General features: G+C 37.8%; 2 protein-coding genes across 3 annotated transcripts in view; one reads left to right on the top strand and one right to left on the bottom strand.

Annotated features, from left to right (window-relative positions):
- Positions 1–22,963, bottom strand: part of LOC119512632 (GC-rich sequence DNA-binding factor 2-like) — a 935,299-nt gene that overhangs the window by 37,870 nt on the left and 874,466 nt on the right. For both annotated transcript variants that reach the window (XM_037807420.1, XM_037807421.1), the window contains 3 exons: positions 15,169–15,318; positions 12,919–13,143; positions 11,911–12,008 (listed from right to left, as the gene is read on the bottom strand). In XM_037807420.1, coding sequence (XP_037663348.1) covers positions 11,911–12,008; positions 12,919–13,143; positions 15,169–15,318 — 473 coding nt within the window. The remainder of the gene's footprint in view (positions 1–11,910; positions 12,009–12,918; positions 13,144–15,168; positions 15,319–22,963) is intronic.
- LOC119512636 (zinc finger protein OZF) lies at positions 3,238–5,769 on the top strand. Its single transcript, XM_037807424.1, has 2 exons — positions 3,238–3,285; positions 3,327–5,769. Exon 2 carries the CDS (start codon positions 4,325–4,327, stop codon positions 5,201–5,203), a length of 879 nt encoding a protein of 292 aa, XP_037663352.1. The 5' UTR covers positions 3,238–3,285; positions 3,327–4,324; the 3' UTR covers positions 5,204–5,769.

Here is a 22,963-nt window from a genome sequence, read left to right as displayed (position 1 = left end):
GGACAGGAAACACTCCTGCCCATCGCCAGCCCCATAGCCCAGAACTGCCCCAGAAAACCCAGTGTGACGGAAGTGCTTCAAATAACAGGCACACACCACAAAACTGGGCGTGGTCATTAGCCTTCCCTGCAACCTCAGCTGATTGTCCCAGAGTTGGGAAGGTAGAGCAGTGTGAATTAACAAAGCCCCATTCAGCCATCATTTCAGCAGACTGGGAGCCTCCCTACACAGCCCAGCAGCCCAGAACTGCCCTGGGGGGGACGGCACTCACCTGTGACATAGCACAGTCATCCCTCAACAGAGGACCCGGGGTGCACGGCCTGGAAGAGGGGCCCACTTGCAAGTCTCAGGAGCCATACGCCAATACCAAGGACTTGCGGGTCAGCGGCAGAGACAAACTGTGGCAGGACTGAACTGAAGGATTAGACTATTGCAGCAGCTTTAAAACTCTAGGATCACCAGGGAGATTTGATTGTTAGAACCAACCCCACCTCCCTGACTGCCCAGAATCACGCCCCATATACAGGGCAGGCAACACCAACTACACACGCAAGCTTGGTACACCAATTGGACCCCACAAGACTCACTCCCCCACTCACCAAAAAGGCTAAGCAGGGGAGAACTGGCTTGTGGAGAACAGGTGGCTCGTGGACGCCACCTGCTGGTTAGTTAGAGAAAGTGTACTCCACGAAGCTGTAGATCTGATAAATTAGAGACAAGGACTTCAATTGGTCTACGAATCCTAAAAGAACCCTATCAAGTTCAGCAAATGCCACGAGGCCAAAAACAACAGAAAATTATAAAGCATATGAAAAAACCAGACGATATGGATAACCCAAGCCCAAGCACCCAAATCAAAAGACCAGAAGAGACACAGCACCTAGAGCAGCTACTCAAAGAACTAAAGATGAACAATGAGACCATAGTACGGGAGAGAAAGGAAATCAAGAAGACCCTAGAAGAGCATAAAGAGGACATTGCAAGACTAAATAAAAAAATGGATGATATTATGGAAATTAAAGAAACTGTTGACCAAATTAAAAAGATTCTGGACACTCATAGCACAAGACTAGAGGAAGTTGAACAACGAATCAGTGACCTGGAAGATGACAGAATGGAAAATGAAAGCATAAAAGAAAGAATGGGGAAAAAAATTGAAAAAATCGAAATGGACCTCAGGGATATGATAGATAATATAAAACGTCCAAATATAAGACTCATTGGTGTCCCAGAAGGGGAAGAAAAGGGTAAAGGTCTAGGAAGAGTATTCAAAGAAATTGTTGGGGAAAACTTCCCAAATCTTCTAAACAACATAAATACACAAATCATAAATGCTCAGCGAACTCCAAATAGAATAAATCCAAATAAACCCACTCCGAGACATATACTGATCACACTGTCAAACACAGAAGAGAAGGAGCAAGTTCTGAAAGCAGCAAGAGAAAAGCAATTCACCACATACAAAGGAAACAGCATAAGACTAAGTAGTGACTACTCAGCAGCCACCATGGAGGCGAGAAGGCAGTGGCACGATATATTTAAAATTCCGAGTGAGAAAAATTTCCAGCCAAGAATACTTTATCCAGCAAAGCTCTCCTTCAAATTTGAGGGAGAGCTTAAATTTCTCACAGACAAACAAATGCTGAGAGAATTTGCTAACAAGAGACCTGCCCTACTGGAGATACTCAAGGGAGCCCTACAGACAGAGAAATAAAGAAAGGACAGAGAGACTTGGAGAAAGGTTCAGTACTAAAGAGATTCGGTCTGGGTACAATAAAGGATATTAATAGACAGAGGGGAAAAATATGACAAACATAAACCAAAGGATAAGATGGCTGATTCAAGAAATGCCTTCACGGTTATAACGTTGAATGTAAATGGATTAAACTCCCCAATTAAAAGATATAGATTCGCAGAATGGATCAAAAAAAATGAACCATCAATATGTTGCATACAAGAGACTCATCTTAGACACAGGGACACAAAGAAACTGAAAGTGAAAGGATGGAAAAAAATATTTCATGCAAGCAACAACCAAAAGAAAGCAGGTGTAGCAATATTAATCTCAGATAAAATAGACTTCAAATGCAGGGATGTTTTGAGAGACAAAGAAGGCCACTACGTACTAATAAAAGGGGCAATTCAGCAAGAAGAAATAACAATCATAAATGTCTGTGCACCCAACCAAGGTGCCACAAAATACATGAGAGGAACACTGGCAAAACTAAAGGAAGCAATTGATGTTTCCACAATAATTGTGGGAGACTTCAACACATCACTCTCTCCTATAGATAGAGCAACCAGACAGAAGACCAATAAGGAAATTGAAAACCTAAACAATCTGATACATGAATTAGATTTAACAGACATATACAGGACATTACATCCCAAATCACCAGGATACACATACTTTTCTAGTGCTCATGGAACTTTCTCCAGAATAGATCATATGCTGGGACATAAAACAAGCCTCAATAAATTTAAAAAGATTGAAATTATTCAAAGCACATTCTCTGACCACAATGGAATACAATTAGAAGTCAATAACCATCAGAGACTTAGAAAATTCACAAATACCTGGAGGTTAAACAACACACTCCTAAACAATCAGTGGGTTAAAGAAGAAATAGCAAGAGAAATTGCTAAATATATAGAGACGAATGAAAATGAGAACACAACATACCAAAACCTATGGGATGCAGCAAAAGCAGTGCTAAGGGGGAAATTTATAGCACTAAACACATATATTAAAAAGGAAGAAAGAGCCAAAATCAAAGAACTAATGGATCAACTGAAGAAGCTAGAAAATGAACAGCAAACCAATCCTAAACGAAATACAAGAAAAGAAATCACAAGGATTAAAGCAGAAATAAATGGCATAGAGAACAAAAAAAACAATAGAGAGGATAAATATCACCAAAAGTTGGTACTTTGAGAAGATCAACAAGATTGACAAGCCCCTAGCTAGACTGACAAAATCAAAAAGAGAGAAGACCCATATAAACAAAATAATGAATGAAAAAGATGACATAACTGCAGATCCTGAAGAAATTAAAAAAATTATAAGAGGATACTATGAACAACTGTATGGCAACAAACTGGATAATGTAGAGGAAATGGACAATTTTCTGGAAACATATGAACAACCTAGACTGACCATAGAAGAAACAGAAGACCTCAACCAACCCAACACAAGCAAAGAGATCCAATCAGTCATCAAAAATCTTCCCACAGGAAGTGCGCAGGCGCAGCGCTCGGAGTGGACATTTTGGTCTTTGTCCGCGGGTCAGTCCTTCCCCTGGGTCCACGTGGCGCGAAAGTAGGAGGGCATCCTTGTGCATCCTTGGAAACTGCACCTTCCTCGTCCTTCAGATCAGGCTCAGCCTGAGTTCTAGGATGGTAGTTTGTCCCCAGCATTAACATTCTAGTGCTGTGTCATTTCCCTGTTAGCAGGTTATAAATGACCAAAGTCCATGTGATCCTCCATTGAAGCAGGAAGACAAGCCTGGATGGTGGAGAAGGAAGTGGAAATAAACTCTGTCCAGAAGAAGCCTAAAGAAGATAGTGAGCAGATAGAGAAGCAAGAAGATTTGGGAAGCAAGTTGCATCCATCTCCAGTAAAGAACAGACTGAGGAAAAGGCAATGAATATAAGAAATTTGGAAAAATACTTCCTCTGACCTCAGAACTTTTTTTTTTTTTAAGTCAACCCCTCTTTGAACTCACCCAGTAAGAGTTTGAAATGAATGATGTTGTGTAGGAAAGAATTATCTTTTTAATTAGTTATATTCTGCAGCCACAGCTTACCCATTGTGGTAATAACCCCCCATAAAGTGTAAATCTGTGAAAATGTCCTACGGTAAAAAAATTTGAACCCCACTGATAACAGAGTATTCATACTGAAGAGAAACCCTATGAATTTACTGAATTTGGGAAAACTTCTTTCATTCACATGTCATACTTCATTAAATGTAGAAGCCATGCTGGAGAGAAACCCTGTGCTTCTAAGGAATATTGAAATGCCTTTATCTAGATAACAAATCTCATTGATCAGAAGAAGATTCATACTGGAGAGGAATCAGTGAATGTAATGAAACTTCACTGAGCATTAGAAAATTTATACAAGAGAGAAACCTTTGAGTATACTGAATATGATAAAGTTTTCTCTTGAATCTCATTTCTTACTCTACATTTGAAAGGTAAAATGGTAAAAATCTTATAAATATAAGAAATGTGGAAAAATCTTAAGCCAAAAGTAAATCCTCATTCATCAAAAAATTCATACTGGAGAGAAACCTTGTGAATGTGGGTAAGCTTCCATTCAGATGTCAAACCTCAGTCAAAAGAGAATTTATAGTGGGGGAAACCCCTTTGTCTGTAAGGTATGCGGGAAGGTTTTCAGCCACAAATCAAACCTCACTGAGCATGAACATTTTCATACTAGAGAGAAACCTTTTGAATGTAATGAATGTGGAAAAGCCTTTAGCCAAAAGCAGTATGTCATTAAACATCAGAACACTCATACTGGAGAGAAGCTTTTTGAATGTAATGAATGTGGAAAATCCTTCAGCCAGAAGGAGAACCTCCTTACCCATCAGAAGATTCACACTGGTGAGAAGCCATTTGAGTGTAAGGATTGTGGAAAAGCTTTCATTCAAAAGTCAAACCTCATCAGACACCAGAGAACTCACACAGGCGAGAAGCCCTTTGTATGTAAGGAATGTGGGAAAACCTTCAGTGGCAAATCAAACCTTACTGAGCATGAGAAAATTCATATTGGAGAGAAACCCTTTAAATGCAGTGAATGTGGCACAGCTTTTGGCCAGAAGAAGTACCTCATAAAACATCAAAACATTCACACTGGAGAGAAACCCTATGAATGTAATGAATGTGGAAAAGCCTTCTCTCAGCGAACATCGCTTATTGTACATGTGAGAATTCATTCAGGTGATAAACCTTATGAATGCAATGTATGTGGAAAAGCCTTCTCTCAAAGCTCATCCCTTACGGTGCATGTGAGAAGCCATACAGGTGAGAAACCTTATGGCTGTAATGAATGTGGGAAAGCCTTCTCTCAGTTTTCAACTCTTGCTCTACATTTGAGAATACACACAGGCAAGAAGCCTTATCAGTGTAGTGAATGTGGGAAAGCTTTCAGCCAGAAGTCACACCACATTAGACACCAGAAAATTCATACACATTAAAAACCCTAAGAATACCTTTAAGGTGTGAAATTTTTTGTTGTGAATTTATATCTCACAGCACATCAGAAATAACCATTCTGAATCAAAGCATCCTGAATGAGGAAAATAAAAGCTAAAAACTTATGGGACACCAGAGGTTACAACGTACTGAAGAGGACATTTTGTGACCAACAAAAAACCTATAGCAAACAGCAATGGTAATGCTGAAACTTTAGAAGCATTTCCACTAAAATTGGTGAAGAAGAAACATCATTGCTATCAGCATAGATCTGGAGATCCTAACCAATGTTATATATAAAACATTGTGTTGTGTTGGAAAGCAAGAGACAGTACTAGATATCATCTACAAATAATATAAAATTCTTGTGGTATTGATGCGGCAGAAAAGAAGTGAGCCCAGAAACAGACTCACACACTTATTAGAATTTGGAATATTATAGAAATGGCATCAGAAAATGATGAAGTTATGGGACTATTTTAAAAATAGTTTGAAGTTATTTTGTTGTCCAGGGAAGCAATAAACCATATACAAAAGTAAAATGCAAAGGGGTTAAAAACAAGAATATGAAAAATCTTCCCACAAATAAATGCCCAGGGCCAGATGGCTTCACAGGGGAATTCTACCAAACTTTCCAGAAAGAACTGACACCAATCTTACTCAAACTCTTTCAAAACACTGAAGAAAATGGAACACTACCTAACTCATTTTATGAAGCTAACATCAATCTAATACCAAAACCAGGCAAAGATGCTACAAAAAAGGAAAACTACCGGCCAATCTCCCTAATGAATATAGACGCAAATATCCTCAACAAAATACTTGCAAATCGAATCCAAAGACACACTAAAAAAAACATACACCATGACCAAGTGGGGTGCATTCCAGGCATGCAAGGATGGTTCAACATAAGAAAATCAATCAATGTATTACAACACATTAACAAGTCAAAAGGGAAAAATCAATTCATCATCTCAGTAGATGCTGAAAAAGCAAATGACAAAATCCAACATCCGTTTTTGATAAAAACACTTCAAAAGGTAGGAATTGAAGGAAACTTCCTCAAGATGATAAAGACCATATATGAAAAACCCACAGCCAGCATAGTACTCAATGGTGAGGGACTGAAAGCCTTCCCTCTAAGATCAGGAACAAGACAAGGATGCCCGCTATCACCACTGTTATTCAACATTGTGCTGAAGTGCTAGCCAGGGCAATCCGGCAAGACAAAAAATAAAAGGCATCCAAATTGGAAAAGAAGAAGTAAAACTGTCATTGTTTGCAGATGATATGATCTTATATCTAGAAAACCCTGAGAAATCGACGATACAGCTACTAGAGCTAATAAACAAATTTAGCAAAGTAGCAGGATACAAGATTAATGCACGTAAGTCAGTAATGTTTCTATATGCTAGAAATGAACAAACTGAAGAGACACTCAAGAAAAAAATACCATTTCCAATAGCAATTAAAAAAATCAAGTACCTAGGAATAAACTTAACCAAAGATGTAAAAGACCTATACAAAGAAAACTACATAACTCTACTAAAAGAAATAGAAGGGGACCTTAAAGGATGGAAAAATATTCCATGTTCATGGATAGGAAGACTAAATGTCATTAAGATGTCAATTGTACCCAAACTCATCTACAGATTCAATGCAATCCCAATCAAAATTCCAACAACCTACTTTGCAGACTTGGAAAAGCGAGTTATCAAATTTATTTGGAAAGGGAAGATGCCTCGAATTGCTAAAGACACTCTAAAAAAGAACAACGAAGTGGGAGGACTTACACTCCCTGACTTTGAAGCTTATTATAAAGCCACAGTTGCCAAAACAGCATGGTACTGGCACAAAGATAGACATATAGATCAATGGAATTGAATTGAGAATTCGGAGATAGACCCTCAGATCTATGGCCGACTGATCTTTGATAAGGCCCCCAAAGTCACTGAACTGAGTCATAATGGTCTTTTCAACAAATGGGGCTGGGAGAGTTGGATATCCATATCCAAAAGAATGAAAGAGGACCCCTACCTCACCCCCTACACAAAAATTAACTCAAAATGGACCAAAGATCTCAATATAAAAGAAAGTACCATAACACTCCTAGAAGATAATGTAGGAAAACATCTTCAAGACCTTGTATTAGGTGGCCACTTCCTAGACTTTACACCCAAAGCACAAGCAACAAAAGAGAAAATAGATAAATGGGAACTCCTCAAGCTTAGAAGTTTCTGCACCTCAAAGGAATTTCTCAAAAAGGTAAAGAGGCAGCCAACTCAATGGGAAAACATTTTTGGAAACCATGTATCTGACAAAAGACTGATATCTTGCATATATAAAGAAATCCTACAACTCAATGAAAATAGTACAGTCAGCCCAATTATAAAATGGGCAAAAGATATGAAAAGACAGTTCTCTGAAGAGGAAATACAAATGGCCAAGAAACACATGAAAAAATCTTCAGCTTCACTAGCTATTAGAGAGATGCAAATTAAGACCACAATGAGATACCATCTAACACCGATTAGAATGGCTGCCATTAAACAAACAGGAAACTACAAATGCTGGAGGGGATGTGGAGAAATTGGAACTCTTATTCACTGTTGGTGGGACTGTATAATGGTTCAGCCACTCTGGAAGTCAGTCTGGCAGTTCCTTAGAAAACTAGATATAGAGTTACCATTCGATCCAGCGATTGCACTTCTCGGTATATACCCGGAAGATCGGAAAGCAGTGACACGAACAGATATCTGCACGCCAATGTCCATAGCAGCATTATTCACAATTGCCAAAAGATGGAAACAACCGAAATGTCCTTCAACAGATGAGTGGATAAATAAAATGTGGTATATACACACGATGGAATACTACACGGCAGTAAGAAGGAATGATCTCGTGAAACATATGACAACATGGATGAACCTTGAAGACATAATGCTGAGCGAAATAAGCCAGGCACAAAAAGAGAAATATTATATGCTACCACTAATGTGAACTTTGAAAAATGTAAAATAAATGGTTTATAATGTAGAATGTAGGGGAACTAGCAATAGAGAGCAATTAAGGAAGGGGGAACAATAATCCAAGAAGAACAGATAAGCTATTTAACGTTCTGGGGATGCCCAGGAATGACTATGGTCTGTTAATTTCTGATGGATATAGTAGGAGCAAGTTCACAGAAATGTTGCTATATTAGGTAACTTTCTTGGGGTAAAGTAGGAACATGTTGGAAGTTAAGCAGTTATCTTAGGTTAGTTGTCTTTTTCTTACTCCCTTGTTATGGTCTCTTTGAAATGTTCTTCTATTGTATGTTTGTTTTCTTTTTAACTTTTTTTTTCATACAGTTGATTTAAAAAAGAAGGGAAAGTTAAAAAAAAAAAAAAAAGAAAAGAAAAACAAGGAAAAAAAAAAGATGTAGTGCTCCCTTGAGGAGCCTGTGGAGAATGCAGGGGTATTCGCCTACCCCACCTCCATGGTTGCTAACATGACCACAGACATAGGGGACTGGTGGTTTGATGGGTTGACCCTCTACCACAGGTTTTACCCTTGGGAAGACGGTTGCTGCAAAGGAGAGGCTAGCCCTCCCTATGGTTGTGTCTAAGAGCCTCCTCCCGAATGCCTCTTTGTTGCTCAGATGTGGCCCTGTCTCTCTAGCTAAGCCAACTTGAAAGGTGAAATCACTGCCCTCCCCCCTACGTGGGATCAGACACCCAGGGGAGTGAATCTCCCTGGCAACGTGGAATATGACTCCCGGGGAGGAATGTAGACCCGGAATCGTGGGACGGAGAACATCTTCTTGACCAAAAGGGGGATGTGAAAGGAAATGAAGTAAGCTTCAGTGGCAGAGAGAATCCAAAAGGAGCCGAGAGGTCACTCTGGTGGGCACTCTTACGCACACTTTAGACAACCCTTTTTAGGTTCTAAAGAATTGGGGTAGCTGGTGGTGGATACCTGAAACTATCAAACTACAACCCAGAACCCATGAATCTCGAAGACAGTTGTATAAAAATGTAGCTTATGAGGGGTGACAAGGGGATTGGGAAAGCCATAAGGACCACACTCCACTTTGTCTAGTTTATGGATGGATGAGTAGAAAAATAGGGGAAGGGAACAAACAGACAAAGGTACCCAGTGTTCTTTTTTACTTCAATTGCTCTTTTTCACTCTAATTATTATTCTTGTTATTCTCGTGTGTATGCTAATGAAGGTGTCAGGGATTGATTTGGGTGATGAATGTACAACTATGTAATGGTACTGTGAACAATCGAAAGTACGATTTGTTTTGTATGACTGCGTGGTATATGAATATATCTCAATAAAATGAAGATTAAAAAGAAATTATCTTCAGTATGCTGAAGGAGACAAAGGAAAATACAAAGCAAGAACAAAAGGATATCAAGAAAATGTTGAATGAGTAATATGAAGAGCTCAATGAAGAGACAGAAATTTTAAATAGGAACCAAACACAAATACTGGAGTTGAAGACGACAATAACTGAAATAAAAAATTCCCTAGAGGGGTTCAACAGCAGATTAGAGCTAGCAGAAGAAAGAGTTAGTGAACACAGAAACAAAACAATTGAAATGATTCAAGTTGGGAAGCAGAAAGAAAAAAGAATGGAAAAAAGTGAACAGAGCTTAAGAGACCTTTGAGACACCAGCAAGCATACCAATATGTACATTCTGGGAGTCCCAGAAGGAGAAGAGAGAGAAAGGTACAGAGGAATAGTTAAAGAAATAACAGCAGAAAACTTCCCAAATTTAATGAAACACATGAATATACAACTCAAGAAGTCCAATGAGCCCCAAATAGGAAAAAGTTGAAGACAACCATGCCCAGACACATAGTGGCAAAATATCAAATGTCAGGACCCTTTTGAAAGGGTTATAGCTGTATTATTCTTAATTAACAAAAGAAGGAAGCAACTCAAGTGTCCTTCAACAGACGAATGGATAAACAAAATATGATATATACATAAATGGAATATCATTCAGCCTTATAAAGGAATGAAGTTCTGATACATGCAACAACATGGAAGAACCTAGGAGACATTGAGTTGAGTATAATAAGCCAAACACAAAAGGACAAATATTGTATGATTCACTGATATGGAATAATTAGAATAAGCAAATTTATAGTCAGAAACTTGAATAAAGGTTACCACAGGCTGGGGTGGGGGTAGGGAACAGGGAGTTAATGAGTGATACAGAATTTCTGTTTAGGGTGATGGAAAAGTTCTGGTAATGGGTGGTGGTGTTAGTAACAATATTGTGAATGGAATTAACAGCACTGAATTATATATGTGAATGTGGTTAAAAGGGGAAATTTTAGGTCATATATATGTCATTACAATAAAAGTTTTAAAAATACCATACAACACAAACAGTGAGCCCTAAGGTAAACTACGGGCTACAGGTAATAGTGTAATTTAATATTGCTTCACCAACTATAACAAAGGTACCATACTAATGCAATGAGTTAACAGAGAAAACTGAGTGTGTGCAGGGGGTATGTGGGAACTCTGTATTTTCTGCATGATTTTTCTGTAAACCTTTAATTACAACTTCTGCAAACCTTTAATTACAACTTCTATAATTAAAGTATTAAAAAAAGAAAAAATGATTTTTTTCTTTCAATTTATCTGTATTGTTTTTTCCAAATGGCTACTAAGTAGTTAGGACATAAATCTTACTAAAACCTGTGAACTTAACTACTTGATAAACAGAATTGTTTGGTACTTCTTTTGGCCTATGATCACCAAGATAAAATTACTGAGATAGTAAGGGCTCTATGAACAAGAAAGTTTGGGAACTTCTTTAACCATTAGATTAAAATACACACATAGAAAACAAATCTAATACAAAGGAATTATGCAAACCTGAGTAATTGCAATAAGAACTGCATGATTTGCTCGAACTTGTAGAAATATCTCCGGAATATCTACAGTATTAGGCACTGTGGGTTATAACAGGGAACAAAATAGTTAACTATCTCTGACCTCATCGGGCTTAAATTGAGCAGCAAATTCAGAACACAAATTCAGGACTCCTCACCCCAAGTATAGTATTCTTAGTATTCTTTGTTAGTTTTTTCACTATTTGCTTAAACTTCACCTTTAAACACTTACTCCATATAATATAACCAGTCTGTTACTGTGAAAGCAAAGATAAAAAAGATATGGTCCGCTCAAGTGCCTTATAGTATGTGAAAAGTGTTTATAATCTAGTGGAAAAAGGACATAATATACATGGTGTGGTGGGGTGAAAGATGACCTCCCAAAAGATACGTTCAGATCCTAATCCAAAGAACCTGTGACTGTGAATTTAGGTGAAATAAAATGGTCTTTGCAGATGTAATTAAAGAGCCTGAGGTGAGCTAGCTCATCCTGGATTACCCAGAGGGTCCTTAAATCCAGTGACAAGTATCCTTATAAGGTTCACACCAGGAGAAGAGGACAAGAGACTGGTGTTACACAGCCATAGCCAGGAAATAGCCAGGGCCACCAGAAGCTGGAAGAGTCAAGAAGGATTCCTCCTAGAGCCCTTGGAGGGCATGGCTCTGTTGACACCTTGGTTACAGACTTCCGGCCACCAAAACTGTGAGGGGATAAATTTAAATTCCTGTTATTTTAAGACCACATTGGTGGTAATTCGTTACAGCAGCCACAGAAAACTAATACACATGGTAAAAATAATTACTATACCTCTAAGATTTTAACTGCTTTCCTCATTTGCTGCTGTTCCCAAATATCTTGATTTTCTTCTTCCTGACTTTCTTCACTTGTTTCTTCATTTCTTGTTGCTACCAAAAAAAAAAAAAAAAAGTTAATGCATAAACATTCATTATTTTTCCATTATAGTAGCAGGAGTTAACATTTTGGGGGGCTTATTTTGTGTTAACTTAATCATTCCTTGCAATAATCCTAGGAAAAAGACACTGTTACTACTCTCATTTTATAAATGAGGATTTTCAGATACTAGGAGTTTAAATAACTGATCTGGGGACTGTGTTGAAGTTGGTACTTGAATCCGATACCAGATCCTGCATGTTCATCACCAAACTGTCCCACTCGAAACACATAACCCCATGTGCAGAAAATGTGGAAAGAATGAAATGTTTGGTTATCCTCATCAAAGATCTCTTAATACCTACATGAGAATTCAAACATTTATAAATATCTTTAAAAATAATTTCTGGGTTATAAGGAATAAAAGTCTCATTCTGAAAAGTATTATTTGAAGTAGCCAAAACCTTGTTAAAACTCATATTGTTTATAAATGAGAAACTTCAAAATAGTTCTTTGAGACATAAGGATTATTGGTAAAGGAAAGTATTTAGTAGATTAAGGAAGATTTTAAATATACACCTAAAATTACTGTAGATGCTACCATGTTTTAAAAAAATCTTTACAAAGGTAACAACAATGGTTTTCAAAGTTTCAAAAATAAGACAATGTACAATTTTTTTAAAAGCCTGTCAAAAATGATTAATTGGGGGTCAGATAATAGTAAACATTATTAAGCTTTGATTAAAATATTTTGATACAGACTTATCTTTTAGAGGCCATGTCACTGATCAAATTGATATTAAATGAACATCAACAACCACACATCTTTACAATTATGCTTCTAAGGAGATTTTATCACAATATTATATTCTAATGAAAAATGCCTTAATCTTCATATATTGGTAAATAAATTAAATTATGTACTTGTTTCTTCGGCCATTCTTTGTCTAAGTGTTTGAGGCTTGGGGGTAAATGGTATTCTTTTTTCATGGTCATCAGGTTCACTCTCAGGATCTTCACCACTGTTTTTCTTCACACCAGAGATGGTGGAGGTATGGTTTACATCCAACGAAATATAGTCATCTTTGGCCCTAGCCAATTCACGTTTTCTGCGGGCTGCCTGAATAAAAGCTGTATCAGGGATCTGAACTGAAAGAAACAAAGAGGTGGATGCTTGAAAACCAAACATCAACAGAAATAAATGTTCCTTATATTTAAGCAAAAAATAAAATAAAAAGCCACTGCTTTTCCAATATTTTGCTATTTTGATATAAGCATGTGACTTCACTATTAAATGGCTCAAAATTTATACCAGTAAAGGAAGAAAACAAATTTGATAGAAATGAAATACAACTTAAAGAAATGAATCAAATCTAGAAGTTATCAGAGAACATACTGAAACCACTTGGTTCTATCTTTTGATTCTCTTACTCATCAGGGGGTTTTGCTTTTTGTTGAGGGCTAGCTAGTTCTCATTTCCAAAGCTCTGAGATCGTCTGGGTAGGGAGGGTGAATGGGCTGAGGAGAGAGTCCCTCAACCAGTGAGATCTGCAGAGGCTGGACGCATCAGTGACAGATCTTCTAACGTACCAAGTAAGAGGGACACTACAACCTGCCCAATCCTATGGGCATCCAGCCATCCAGAAGTGTGAAACGGACTAGTAACAGCCCAGAGCCAAGTAAGTCTCCAAGGTCCTGTGCTGAATTCCACATGATAAAAGTAGAAAGTGTAATGGAAATAATCACATTCATTTACCAGGTGAAAAATATTTAAGTGACAACTTTTAATAGAGCCTTATTTTTTCCCTTATTTTATATAGTAGAGCCTTATTTTTTTCCTTATTTTATAGAGTCCGTATTTTAATATTAAAATACGGACTCTTCCAATTAAAAACAAGTTCCTTCATGTATGATGATCTAAGCTATAAATCATCTTCATACCCTGGAAAAAATGGTTTCTTAAGCAAAATTTTAAGGGAGACAATGACAACAGAAATTTTTCCCATTTCAAGCACTTCAAAATATTAATTACAGAGGTGTCAATCCACTGAGGCTCAAGCAAAATTTTCTAATCTTTCCCACAAATTGGTCCATATATTTGAAAAATAAATAGAAAACATATCATATGCTTGGAAAGCAGCAAATGTTTCAATATTCAAAACAGACAAAAACAGACAGATTCAGAAATTACAGACCAATATGTTTGATTGACATCAGTCCTCAGGAAAACAAAAAGTGCTTGTATTAATTAAGGAGCAGTAAATGGTAATCACTAGAAATCAGTATGTGTCCTTTCAGAACAAAAATATCAAATCAAGCGAATTTACTTTTTTATAGATTAGTATATCAAGTAAATGATGCAGGTCAGGTATCTCTTCCTTCTTCCAAAGTATTGAAGTAACAATTAACAGGACAACATTAAAATATGTGGGCTAAATCACATAATTCACTAGATTTTTGCTGGCTGAATAACTACTCAAAAAAAACACGCTGATTACGAAGCAATGCAGGGACCTGCCAAAGGGCTCTGTACTTCATCCTGTCTGGTTTAATGATCTTACTATGACGTGAATGAAGACAAAAGATCATGTCTTTAAAGCTGGGAGGTACAGCTAATACAACCGAAAGCAGAATTAAAATTCAAAACCCTCACAACAGATTAGATTAGCAATTCTCAATCCTGGCCACACATTAGAACCACTGGGAAGCTTGGTAAGATACTGATGTGCATGACCTAGTCCTAGAGATTAAGATTCAGTGCTAGTTCTACATAAAACTAAAACTCTTTCAAGCTATGATAAAGAAGCAAAAGTTCAAAGAAGAGCATTCTATCCTGTCGTGAGTCTCCATATCCAACACCTAGGTCAAGGGCTCACACATAGTAGGTTGCTAGGCAGAGATGGAATGAATTAACGAATATAGCTTATTGTTTTTGTAGTAATAGAAAAATCATTTTTTTCATATCTGTAACTCACAAGTCATTTTCACATACATCATACTGATAATGTAATGGAAATAAAGTCATCAGTGTTGGCACTTTGATAATCTTTAGTAATAAATTACTTGCCCATACTTCACTATACTTTGTTGTGTTATCAATAATGAAACCACTAGAACAGAACATAAGAGATATTAGAAATGAAGTTCCCAAGCAAAATTACAAAAATTACCAACCTACTGACGAAAATTCATTTTCTTCTGGAGAGCTGGAACTGTCAGAAGATGGACTCTGATCATCCTTACTTTCTGAGGAGTAGTGTGTTCCATTCTCTTTATCTGTTGAAAGATCAACCGTTTTGGGTTCTAAAACAATATTTTCTGAATCTATGAAGAAAGAGCCGGGATAATCGAATTAATAATTGAAATTCTACACAGTATATGGCATATGTAATATGGTGTTTTAATCCTAGTGCATATCTAAAGTAGACATACATCTTTCTCCAATTCCTGTATTTCTGAAATCAATAAATGTACAAAGACTTACTTTATTTGTACTATCTACTTATCTAATAAAATATTCCCAAAAGGATGTAGTAAGAAGAGGGAAGGGAACATCAGAGAAAAAAGAACAGCACAAAAATTGAAGGAATTACATTGAAACCTGTTTTACATGGTTGGTTTCACTTAATAGTTACAATTCTATGAAGTATATGCTATTACTGATGCGGACACTTAGGAGATGCTATATAACATGCCAAAGTCACAAAGTTAGTAAGCAGAGAAGCAAGGTTTTGAATCGACTTCCATCCAACTCCAGAATCTAGGTTCTTTTTATATTATACCTTATTACAATGGCTGATGGCAAAAAGTAGTAATGTGCACCTTGGTCTCAAATAACAGTGTGACTCTACTTTCACTGTATTAGCTTGGGAAGGTCACTTATTCTATTAATTTCAATTAATCTATTAAACAAAGATAACGTTAACAGAGATGATACCCCTAGGGGTGTTGTGGGAACTAACTGAGAAAATGTAAAGGAATTCTTAGTATTACACACAAGAAAGGATTTGCTAGTTTATGATTATTTTGCAATCTTTATGAATCACCTTAAAACATAAGCTTATATAAACAATACTTTTTATCTTAAAAATTTCCCCCAAATAGAAGACTGATACACAATTCAAAATAATTCTGGATTAAAATCAAACCTTGAAGAGGAAATATGGAGGCAGGGCAAGATGGTGGATTGGTGAGGTGTATGTTTTAGTTACTCCTCCAGGGAAGTAGGTAGAAAGCCAGGAACTGTGTGGACTGGACACTGCAGAGCAATCTGACTTTGGGCATACTTCATATAACACTCATGAAAATGTGGAACTGCTAAGATCAGTGAAATCTGTAAGTTTTTGCGGCCAGGGGACCCACGCCCCTCCCTGCCAGGCTCAGTCCCGTGGGAGGAGGGGCTGTCAGTGCCCGGAAGGAGAAGGGAGAACTGCAGTGGCAGCCCTTATTGGAAACTCATTCTACTGATCCAAACTCCAACCATAGATAGACTGAGACCAGACACCAGAGAATCTGAGAGCAGCCAGCCCAGCAGAGAGGAGACAGGCGTAACAAAAAAACAGCAAGAAAAACTCAAAAATAAAAGCGGATGCTTTTTGGAGTTCTGGTGAACACAGAAAGGGGAAGGGCAGAGCTCAGGCCCTCATGCTCATTTGCAAAACCCAAAGAAAAACTGATCTCTCTGCCCCCTGGATCTTTTCTTAATAGCCCTAATTGCTTTGTCTCTTAGCATTTCAATAACGCATTAGATCTGCCAGGAGGGCCCTTTTTTTTTTCTTCCTTTTTTTTTTAATCTTTTTTTCATTTTCTAAAACAATTACTCTAAGAAGCCCAATACAGAAAGCCTCAAAGACTTGCAATTTGGGCAGGTCAAGACAAGAGCAGAACTGAGAGGTCTGAGACAAAAGGCAATAATCCAGTGGCTGAGAAAATTCACTAAACACCACAACTTCCCAAGAAAAGGGAAGCATCCTCTCACAGCCATCATCCTGGTGGACAGGAAACACTCCTGCCCGTCACGGGACCCATAGCCCAGAGCTGCCCCAGACAACCAGTGTGACGGAAGTGCTTCAAATAACACGCAAACACCACAAAACTGGGTGTGGACATTAGCCTTCCCTGCACCCGCAGCTGGTTGTCCCAGACTTGGGAAGGTGGAGCAGTGGGAATTAACAAGCCCCATTCAGACATCATTTCAGCAGACTGGGAGCCTCCGTACACAGACCGCAGCCCAGAACCACCCCGGGGGGACGTCACTCACCTGTGACATAGCACAGTCATCCCTCAACAGAGGACCAGGGGGTGCAAGGCCTGGAAGAGGGACCCATTCACAAGTCTCAGGGGCCACACGTCAATACCAAGGACTTGTGGGTCAGTGGCAGAGACAAACTGTGACAGGACTGAACTGAAGGATTAGAATATTGCAGCAGCTTTAAAACTCCAGGACCACCAGGGAGATTTGGTTGCTAGAGCCGCCCCCCTCCCTGACCACCCAGAACACACCCTTATACAGGGCGGGCAACACCAACTACACACGCAAGCTTGGTACACCAACTGGACCCCACAAGACTTACTCCCCCACTCACCACAGAGGCAGAGCAGGGGAGAACTGTCTTGAGGGGAACAGGTGGCTCATGGACGCCACCTGCTGGTTAGTCACAGAAAGTGTACTCCACGAAGCTGTAAACCTGACAAATTAGAGATAAGGATTTCAATTGGACTACAAATCCTAAAAGAACCCTACCAAGTTAAGCAAATGCCAAGAGGCCAAAAACAACAGAAAATTTTAAAGCGTATGAAAAAACCAGAAGATATGGATAACCCAAGGTCAAGCACCCAAATCAAAAGATCAGAAGAAATACAGTACTTAGAGCAACTAATTAAAGAACTAAAGATGAACGATGAGACCATGGCACAGGATATAAACGACATCAAGAAGAGCATGGAACAAGATATAAAGGACATCAAGAAGACCCTAGAAGAGCATAAAGAAGATATTGAAAGACTAAATAAAAAAATGGATGATCTTATGGAAATTAAAGAAACTGTTGACCAAATTAAAAAGATTCTGGACACTCATAGTACAAGACTAGAGGAAGTTGAACAACGAATCAGTGACCTGGAAGATGACAGAATGGAAAATGAAAGCATAAAAGAAAGAATGGGGAAAAAAATTGAAAAAATCGAAATGGACCTCAGGGATATGATAGATGATATGAAACGTCTGAATATAAGAGTCATTGGTGTCCCAGAAGGGGAAGAAAAGGGTAAAGGTCTAGGAAGAGTATTCAAAGAAATTGTTGGGGAAAACTTCCCAAATCTTCTAAACAACATAAATACACAAATCATAAATGCTCAGCGAACTCCAAATAGAATAAATCCAAATAAACCCACTCCGAGACATATACTGATCACACTGTCAAACACAGAAGAGAAGGAGCAAGTTCTGAAAGCAGCAAGAGAAAAGCAATTCACCACATACAAAGGAAACAGCATAAGACTAAGTAGTGACTACTCAGCAGCCACCATGGAGGCAAGAAGGCAGTGGCACGACATATTTAAAATTCTGAGTGAGAAAAATTTCCAGCCAAGAATACTTTATCCAGCAAAGCTCTCCTTCAAATTTGAGGGAGAGCTTAAATTTTTCACAGACAAACAAATGCTGAGAGAATTTGCTAACAAGAGACCTGCCCTACTGGAGATACTAAAGGGAGCCCTACAGACAGAGAAACAAAGAAAGGACAGAGAGACTTGGAGAAAGGTTCAGTACTAAAGAGATTCGGTATGGGTACAATAAAGGATATTAATAGACAGAGGGGAAAAATATGACAAACATAAACCAAAGGATAAGATGGCTGATTCAAGAAATGCCTTCACGGTTATAACGTTGAATGTAAATGGATTAAACTCCCCAATTAAAAGATATAGATTCGCAGAATGGATCAAAAAAAATGAACCATCAATATGTTGCATACAAGAGACCCATCTTAGACACAGGGACATAAAGAAACTGAAAGTGAAAGGATGGAAAAAAATATTTCATGCAAGCCACACCCAAAAGAAAGCAGGTATAGCAATATTAATCTCAGATAAAATAGACTTCAAATGCAGGGATGTTTTGAGAGACAAAGAAGGCCACTACATACTAATAAAAGGGGCAATTCAGCAAGAAGAAATAACAATCGTAAATGTCTATGCACCCAATCAAGGTGCCACAAAATACATGAGAGAAACACTGGCAAAACTAAAGGAAGCAACTGATGTTTCCACAATAATTGTGGGAGACTTCAACACATCACTGTCTCCTATAGATAGATCAACCAGACAGAAGACCAATAAGGAAATTGAAAACCTATAACAATCTGATAAATGAATTGGATTTAACAGAGATATATAGAACAGTACATCCCAAATCACCAGGATATACATACTTCTCTAGTGCTCACGGGACTTTCTCCAGAATAGATCATATGCTGGGACATAAAACAAGGCTCAATAAATTTAAAAAGATTGAAATTATTCAAAGCACATTTTCTGACCACAATGGAATACAATTAGAAGTCAATAACCATCAGAGACTTAGAAAATTCACAAATACCTAGAGGTTAAACAACACACTCCTAAACAATAAGTGGGTTAAAGAAGAAATAACAAGAGAAATTGCTAAATATATAGAGACGAATGAAAATGAGAACACAACATACCAAAACCTATGGGATGCAGCAAAACTGGTACTGAGGGGGAAATTTATAGCACTAAACACATATTAAAAAGGAAGAAAGAGCCAAAATCAAAGAACTAATGGATCAACTGAAAAAGCTAGAAAATGAACAGCAAACCAATCCTAAACCAAGTAGAAGAAAAGACATAGCAAGGATTAAAGCAGAAATAAATGACATAGAGAACAAAAAAACAATAGAGAGGATAAATAACACCAAAAGTTGGTTCTTTGAGAAGATCAACAAGATTGACAAGCCCCTAGCTAGACTGACAAAATCAAAAAGAGAGAAGACCCAGATAAACAAAATAATGAATGAAAAAGGTGACATAACTGCAGATCCTGAAGAAATTAAAAAAATTATAAGAGGATACTATGAACAACTGTATGGCAACAAACAGGATAATGTAGAGGAAATGGACAATTTCCTGGAAACATATGAACAACCTAGACTGACCAGAGAAGAAATAGAAGACCTCAACCAATCACAATCAAAGAGATCCAATCAGTCATCAAAAAGCTTCCCACAAATAAATGCCCAGGGCCAGATGGCTTCACAGGAGAATTCTACCAAACTTTCCAGAAAGAACTGACACCAATCTTACTCAAACTCTTTCAAAACATTGAAGAAAATGGAACACTACCTAACTCATTTTATGAAGCTAACATCAGTCTGATACGAAAACCAGGCAAAGATGCTACAAAAAAGGAAAACTACTGGTCAATCTCCCTAATGAATATAGATGCAAAAATCCTCAACAAAATACTTGCAAATCGAATCCAAAGACACATTAAAAAAATGATACACCATGACCACGTGGGGTTCATTCCAGGCATGCAAGGATGGTTCAACATAAGAAAATCAATCCATGTATTACAACACATTAAGAAATCAAAAGGGAAAAATCAATTGATCATCTCAATAGATGCTGAAAACGCATTTGACAAAATCCAACATCCGTTTTTGATAAAAACACTTCAAAAGGTAGGAATTGAAGGAAACTTCCTCAATATGATAAAGAGCATATATGAAAAACCCACAGCCAGGATCGTACTCAATGGTGAGAAACTGAAAGCCTTCCCCCTAAAATCAGGAACAAGACAAGGATGCCCGCTATCACCACTGTTATTCAACATTGTGCTAGAAGTGCTAGCCATGGCAATCCACCAAGACAAAGAAATAAAAGGCATCCAAATTGGAAAGGAAGAAGTAAAACTGTCATTGTTTGCAGATATGATCTTATATCTGGAAAGCCCTGAGAAATTGACGATACAGCTACTAGAGCTAATAAACAAATTTAGCAAAGTAGTGGGATACAAGATTAATGCACACAAGTCAGTAATGTTTCTATATGCTAGAAATGAACAAACTCAAGAGACACTCAGGAAAAAGATACCATTTTCAATAGCAACTAAAAAAATCAAGTACCTAGGAAAAAACTTAACCAAAGATGTAAAAGAACTATACAAAGAAAACTACATAACTCTATTAAAAGAAATAGAAGGGGACCTTAAAAGATGGAAAAATATTCCATGTTCATGGATAGGAAGGCTAAATGTCATTAAGATGCCGATTCTACCCAAACTCATCTACAGATTCAATGCAATCCCAATCAAAATTCCAACAACCTACTCTGCAGACTTGGAAAAGCGAGTTATCAAATTTATTTGGAAAGGGAAGATGGCTCGAATTGCTAAAGATACTCTAAAAAAGAAAAACCAGGTGAGAGGACTTACACTCCCTGACTTTGAAGCTTATTATAAAGCCACAGGTGTCAAAACAGCATGCTCCTGGCACAAAGATAGACATACAGATCAATGGAATTGAATTGAGAATTCAGAGATAGACCCCCAGACCTATGGCCGACTGATCTTTGATAAGGCCCCCAAAGCCACTGAACTGGGTCATAAAGGTCTTTTCAATAAATGGGGCTGGGAGAGTTGGATATCCATATCCAAAAGAATGAAAGAGGACCCCTACCTCACCCCCTACACAAAAATTAACTCAAAATGGACCAAAGATCTCAATATAAAAGAAAGCACCATAAAACTCCTAGAAGATAATGTAGGAAAACATCTTCAAGACCTTGTATTAGGTGGCCACTTCCTAGACTTTACACCCAAAGCACAAGCAACAAAAGAAAAAACAGATAAATGGGAACTCCTCAAGCTTAGAAGTTTCTGTACCTCAAAGGAATTTCTCAAAAAGGTAAAGAGGCAGCCAACTCAATGGGAAAACATTTTTGGAAACCATGTATCTGACAAAAGGCTGATATCTTCAATATATAAAGAAATCCTACAACTCAATGACAATAGTACAGACAGCCCAAGTATAAAATGGACAAAAGATATGAAAAGACAGTTCTCTGAAGAGGAAATGGCCAAGAAATACATGAAAAAATGTTCAGCTTCACTAGCTATTAGAGAGATGCAAATTAAGACCACAATGAGATACCATCTAACACCGGTTAGAATGGCTGCCATTAAACAAACAGGAAACTACAAATGCTGGAGGGGATGTGGAGAAATTGGAACTCTTATTCATTGTTGGTGGGACTGTATAATGGTTCAGCCACTCTGGAAGTCAGTCTGGCGGTTCCTTAGAAAACTAGATATAGAGTTACCATTCGATCCAGCGATTGCACTTCTCGGTATATACCCGGAAGATCGGAAAGCAGTGACACGAACAGATATCTGCACGCCAATGTTCATAGCAGCATCAGTCACAATTGCCAAGAGATGGAAACAACCCAAATGTCCTTCAACAGATGAGTGGATAAATAAAATGTGGTATATACACACAATGGAATACTACACAGCAGTAAGAAGAAACGATGTCGTGAAACATGACAACATGGATGAACCCTGAAGACATAATGCTGAGCAAAATATGCCAGGCACAAAAAGACAAATATTATATGCTACCACTAACGTGAAGTTTGAAAAACGTAAAACGAATGGTTTATAATGTAGAAAGTAGGGGAACTAGCAATAGAGAGCAATTAAGGAAGGAGGAACAATAATCCAAGAAGAACAGATAAGCTATCATGGGTAAATGTAATGTTCTGGGAATGCTCAGGAATGACTATGGTCTGTTAATTTCTGATGGTTATAGCAGGACCAAGTTCACAGAAATGTTGCTATATTAGGTTACTTTCTTGGGGTAGAGTAAGAAAAAGTTGGAAGTAAAGTAGTTATCTTAGGTTAGGTGTCTTTTTCTTACGCCCTTGTTATGGTCTCTTTGAAATGTTC

Source organism: Choloepus didactylus, chromosome 17 (assembly GCF_015220235.1).
Source record: "Choloepus didactylus isolate mChoDid1 chromosome 17, mChoDid1.pri, whole genome shotgun sequence".
In the NCBI taxonomy this organism is placed as follows: Eukaryota; Metazoa; Chordata; class Mammalia; order Pilosa; family Megalonychidae; genus Choloepus; species Choloepus didactylus.
This window is presented reverse-complemented; position numbering and strand designations above follow the sequence as displayed.

Bases quoted from the DNA above. Each gene is read 5' to 3' on its own strand.
- LOC119512636 (XM_037807424.1), top strand. From the start codon at position 4,325: ATGTCAAACCTCAGTCAAAAGAGAATTTATAGTGGGGGAAACCCCTTT.